The 5,461-nt window shown below is 45.4% G+C and overlaps 1 protein-coding gene across 1 annotated transcript; it reads left to right on the plus strand.

Annotated features, from left to right (window-relative positions):
* Positions 1-431: 431 nt before the first annotated feature.
* LOC127554775 (cell division cycle protein 20 homolog) lies at positions 432-2,075 on the plus strand. Its single transcript, XM_051986662.1, is given in 1 exon segment — positions 432-2,075. A coding segment is annotated over 1 exon segment (1,497 nt). The 5' UTR covers positions 432-501; the 3' UTR covers positions 1,999-2,075.
* Positions 2,076-5,461: the final 3,386 nt, after the last annotated feature.

The raw sequence follows: 5,461 nt of genomic DNA on the forward strand, positions 1-5,461 counted from the left end.
TGGCACAGAGACAGAGAGAGAAACCTGGATGGGAGAACAAGACCCAAAACCCCATGTCCAAAATGCAACAGAGGCATCCATTGGGCATCAGAATGTAGACTGATTCAGGGAAACAGGATGAAGGGCCCAGCCCCAGGGCCCAAGGCAAAAAATACTTGGGGCATGATGGCAGCCAATGCTACACCCAGAGAGTGTTTAGAAGAAAAGGATTACAATTGGGGAGAATAGAGTTGTATGCAGCTAGGAATACTGAGATACCTCTTGGTGAGGTGAAATCTCTTCCTCTCCAGCCTATGACCAGTGGGAGAAGTGGTGAGGAGGGGAGAGGGTGCAGAGAGCCTGGATGAGTCAGGGCTGGAGCCCTTAGCAGGAGGAGGAGGAGAGTGAATTCTGTCCAGGACAAGCACACTCTGAGATGCTGCTGGGACGGCCCAGGACAGCTGACTTTGGAAGGCCTGGAGTTGATGGGTCCCCCAAGACAGGAGTAAAAAGTCAAGTACCATGGCTCAGTTTGTGTTTGAGAATGACCTGCACTCCCTGCTCCAGCTGGACACATCTATTGTCAACGTGCCTCCTGCCTGATGGCAACGCAAAATCAAGGAGACTCCCAGGCCTCCCCCTTCCCCAATGCGCACAGCCAACCGGTCACACAGTTCTGGGAGAACGCCAGGCCGGACTCCTGGCAAATCGGGTTCTAAGACACAAAGCACCCCCAGTAAGGCAGGTGGGGATTGCTACATCCCCCATCGAAGCACATCCCAGATGGAGGTGGCGAGTTTCCTGCTGAGCAAGGAGAATCAGCCAAGCAACCACACACACACCAGGAAGGAGCAGCAGAAAGCCTGGTCCTTGAATCTGAATGGTTTTGATGTGGAGGAAGCCAAGATCCTCCGGCTCAGCGGAAAGCTCCAGAATGCCCCTGAGGGCTATCAGAACAGCTTCTGGGTGCTGTACAGTCAGAAGGCCACCCCGGGGTCCAGCAGGAAGAAGACCTGCCGCTATATCCCCTCCCTTCCTGACCGCATCCTAGACGCCCCTGAGATTCGCAATGACTATTACCTGAACCTCATGGACTGGAGCTGCGGCAATGTCCTGGCTGTGGCTCTGGACACCTCTGTGTACCTGTGGAGCGCGGGCTCTGGGGATATCCTAGAGCTGCTGCAGACAGAGCGGCCAGGGGACTATGTGTCCTCTGTGGCCTGGATTAAGGAGGGAAACTACCTGGCCGTGGGGACCAGCAGTACAGAGGTTCAGCTGTGGGATGTGCAGCAGCAGAAATGGCTTCGAAACATGAGCAGCCATTCAGCCCGGGTGGGTGCCTTGGCCTGGAACAGCTACATCCTCTCCAGCGGGTCGCGCTCTGGCCACGTCCACCACCATGACGTTCGAGTGGCCGAACACGTGGCCACGCTGAGCGGACACAGCCAGGAAGTGTGCGGCCTTCGCTGGTCCCCTGATGGCCGATATCTGGCCAGCGGCGGCAATGACAACTTGGTGAATGTGTGGCCCAGTGCCCCCAGTGACGGGGGCTGGGGTCCCCTGCAGACCTTCACCCAGCATGTGGGCGCAGTCAAGGCTGTGGCCTGGTGTCCGTGGTAGTCCAACGTGCTGGCCACCAGAGGCGGCACCAGCGACCGGCACATCCGGATCTGGAATGTCTGCTCGGGAGCGTGTCTCAGTGCCGTGGATGCCCACTCCCAGGTGTGTGCCATCCTCTGGTCCCCACACTATAAAGAACTCATCTCTGGCCATGGCTTTGCCCAGAACCAGCTGGTCATCTGGAAGTACCCGAGCATGGCCAAAGTGGCCGAGCTCAAAGGTCACATGGCCCGAGTCCTGAGCCTGACCATGAGCCCCGATGGCTGCACCGTGGCCTCGGCTGCTGTGGACGAGACCCTGCGCCTGTGGCGTTGCTTCGAGCTGGACCCTGCGCAGCGGCGGGAGCGGGAGAAGGCAAGTGCAGCCAAGAGCAGCCTCATCCATCAGGGCATCCGCTGAGGCTGGCCCCAGCTCCCTCACCCACTGGGTTTTATTTTTCTAATAAAGACATCTGTCCCTCTGGAAAAAAAAAAAAAGTACTTACAAAACAGTATCTGTCCACACACTGATTTGGGAAACTGGGGAATGTGTAGATAATATCCCAGTCACTAATACAGGTAGACAATATGTGACTTATCAACCAGAAGAAGTGGTAGCATCAAGTTTACTGATACCGACGCCTAATAGGCAATCTGATGATAGTTGTCTAGATTCTGACTCCAAGTAACAGAATCCAGGAATATTCTAGACTGCAGCAGTGACAGCTGACCAACCTATGCTCACTATCTATATAAATGGCATACCATTAGAAGGATTGGTAGACATAAGTGCAGATCTTAGAGTCATTAGAGGTGCCAACTGGTCCAATCACTGGTCAAAGATTAAGGCAGACACCTACATGTCTGGCATCTGAGGATCAATAGCAGCTGAAGTTAGTTCTACCCCTTTGAGATGGACATTTAAAGGCAAAACAGAAGTTTTTACTCCTGTTATAGTTGAAAAAATCCCCATCAATCTGTGGGGAAGAGACATTTTACAGCAGATAGGATTACAAATGAGTACTTCAGTTTTTTAGGCAGGGCTGCTGTTGAAGGCACAACACTCTCACCTGTTCTTATTTAGTGGAAAACTGATACATCAGTGTGGATAGAACAGTGGCCCTTAGCTAGTGATAAAATTCAGGGTTTATTAGATATAGTACAGGAGCAACTTGACCAAGGACATTTACAATCTTCCCTAAGTCCTTGGAATTCCCCTGTATTTGTTGTAAGAAAGAAATCTGAAAAATGGAGGATGTTGACTGATTTAAGAAAAGTAAATGAACAGATGGAAACTATGGGAAACCTTCAGCATGGACTTCCATCTTCTACTCAATTGCTTAGAGAATGGCCTTTTTGGGTTATAGACTTTAAGGATTGTTTCTATTTTATCCCTCTAGATAAGGAGGATACTTAGCTGAGCCTTATAAAAGATATGAATGGACAGTTTTGCCACAGGGAATGAAAAACAGCCCTACTATGTGCCAAATATATATTGCTGCTGCTCTTACTCCAGTAAGAAAAGCATTTCTAAAAGTAATGTTATTACATTACATGGATGATATATTAGGATGTACACCTGAGGAACAAATGTTAGAAGCATGTCTACAAAAGACCATAGAAACACTAAGGAACTACAAATTGTCTATAGCTGTAGAAAAAATTCAAAGACATGCTCCTTTTCAATATTTAAGATACGAAGTATATCCTAAGGTGCTTACAGTGCAAAAAGTTTCCTTAAGAACAGAGAAGCTAAACACCTTAAATGACTTTCAGAAATTGATAGGAGATATTCAATGGATGTGTCCAGTGTTAGGCTTGACTACCTATCAATTGCAACCATTATATGACATTTTACGGAGAGACAGTGCTTTAATCTCACCACACCAGCTTACAAAAGAAGCTCAAGAAGCTTTGAGATAAGTTGAATTAACTTTATCCAATGTGGTTGAAAGAGTCAATCAAAAACCCTTGGAAATATCAGTTTTTACTACAAAAGAGGCACCCACATCAGTCCTTCATCAAGGAGACAGTGTGATAGAGTGGGTGAACCTCCCAGCACAACCAGAACAAAGCTTTACTCCTTACCCAGTGTTTGTGGCTAGAATTTTATTAAAGGCCATTAAGCGAGCAGTACAATTATCTGGGACAAGACCTGACAAGATATACACCTTTTATACCAATACACAAATTAATATGTGCTGTGAAAGCATCCCAGAGTGGCCAATTTTATTGGCCACAGCTTCAAATTTTATACATGGATCTCCATTAAAGATAACCAGACTATTACATAATTAGCAATGGATTTTTGAAGAGAAGGTTTCTAAAGTTCCTCTTAAAAGACCAACTATCTTTACAGAAGCATTCAACATAATATTTGTGCTGCATACTCTCGTGACTTAACTATAAAGAGAGTAGTAAGAATTTTTTTTCAGTCCACTCAGCAGAATGAATTGTATGTAATAATTCTAGCTCTTATTATCAAGGAGATATAAATATAATATCTGATTTGGCTTATTCAGTATGTGTGGTACAAAGAATTGCCACAGCCCAAATAAAATTTGTAGCTTCCTATATATTTATATGTATATATCAGTTCTTTAAGGAACTTCAAGAGCAAGTGAGAGAGCATCCACATAAGATTTATATTTTGCATGTCCACTCTCATAGTGGACTTCCAGATCCTATTTTTGATGGTAATTCAAAGACAGATAGCCTTCTAACCATGTTGGCCAATAGTCCTTTATTTTAGGAAACCCAAGAATATCATTCTAAATAATCATCAGGCTGCTTGAGTTTTACGTTTACAATTTGGGATAACAAGAGAGGAAGCTAGGAGCATAGTAAAAGCCTATACAACTTGCTTCCTTTCCATGTTCCTACACTCCCTCCAGGGAAGAACCCTTGTGGTTTGAGATGCAGTGAAATTTGGCAAATGGATGTGACCCATTATAAATCTTTTGGCTATCTTGTCTTTTATCCATGTTGTGGTAGACGCCCTTTTCAGGATTTATTTTTGCAATACCAGCACCAAAAGAGATAGCCCTAGTGGTCACTGAATTCCTTATACAAGCATTTGTAATTATGGGTGTGCCACAAGCAATAAAAACAGATAATGGATCTGCATATACTTCTAAACATTTTGCACACTTTTGTGCACAGTATAAGATTTTATACAACACTGGCATATCCTTTAATCCTCAAGGAGAGGCAATAGTAGAGAAAAGAAACAGAGATATTAAGATGCTCCTCCAAAAACAAAAGAAAGGGGGAGCCACAGGTAACCCTAGAGAACTTCTAAATTTGGCTCTTTATATTATTCACATGTTGATTTTTGACAAAGATGCACTGGCTCTGGCAGACAGGTTTTATAACTCACCAGAAGAGCAGTGTCCACTGCGAACAGCTCCACTATCTTTAGATAATCACCAGGTGATGGGGAGAGAGCTAGAAAGTGGTGAATGGAAGGGTCCAGATAGTTAACCGCTTGGGGGAGATGGTGTGCTTGTATCTCTACAGATGGAGAAGGAATCAGATGGGTGCCAATGAGCTGTAATCACTTTGTTCATCAGAGAGAGATGGAGCAAATCCTTGAAACGAAGAAGACCCAAGAAATATTGGATGGTCCCATTGCTGACTGTGCCCACCACTGAAAGAACATGGCAGTTATGGCAATTGACTCATGGACATCAAAAATTGTTGGACTTCAAAACCCTCAGCAATAATTGAAATCTCTGAGACATGAAACTATTGTTGTAGGACTTGAAAACCCTCAGGAATCATTGGATTCTCTGAGACATGATAAGACTGTTGTAGGACTTGAAAACCCTCAGGAATCACTGGATTCTCTGAGACATGATAAGACTGTTTGTAGGACTTCAAAA

Source organism: Antechinus flavipes, chromosome 1 (genome assembly GCF_016432865.1).
Source record: "Antechinus flavipes isolate AdamAnt ecotype Samford, QLD, Australia chromosome 1, AdamAnt_v2, whole genome shotgun sequence".
NCBI classification, from domain to species: Eukaryota; Metazoa; Chordata; class Mammalia; order Dasyuromorphia; family Dasyuridae; genus Antechinus; species Antechinus flavipes.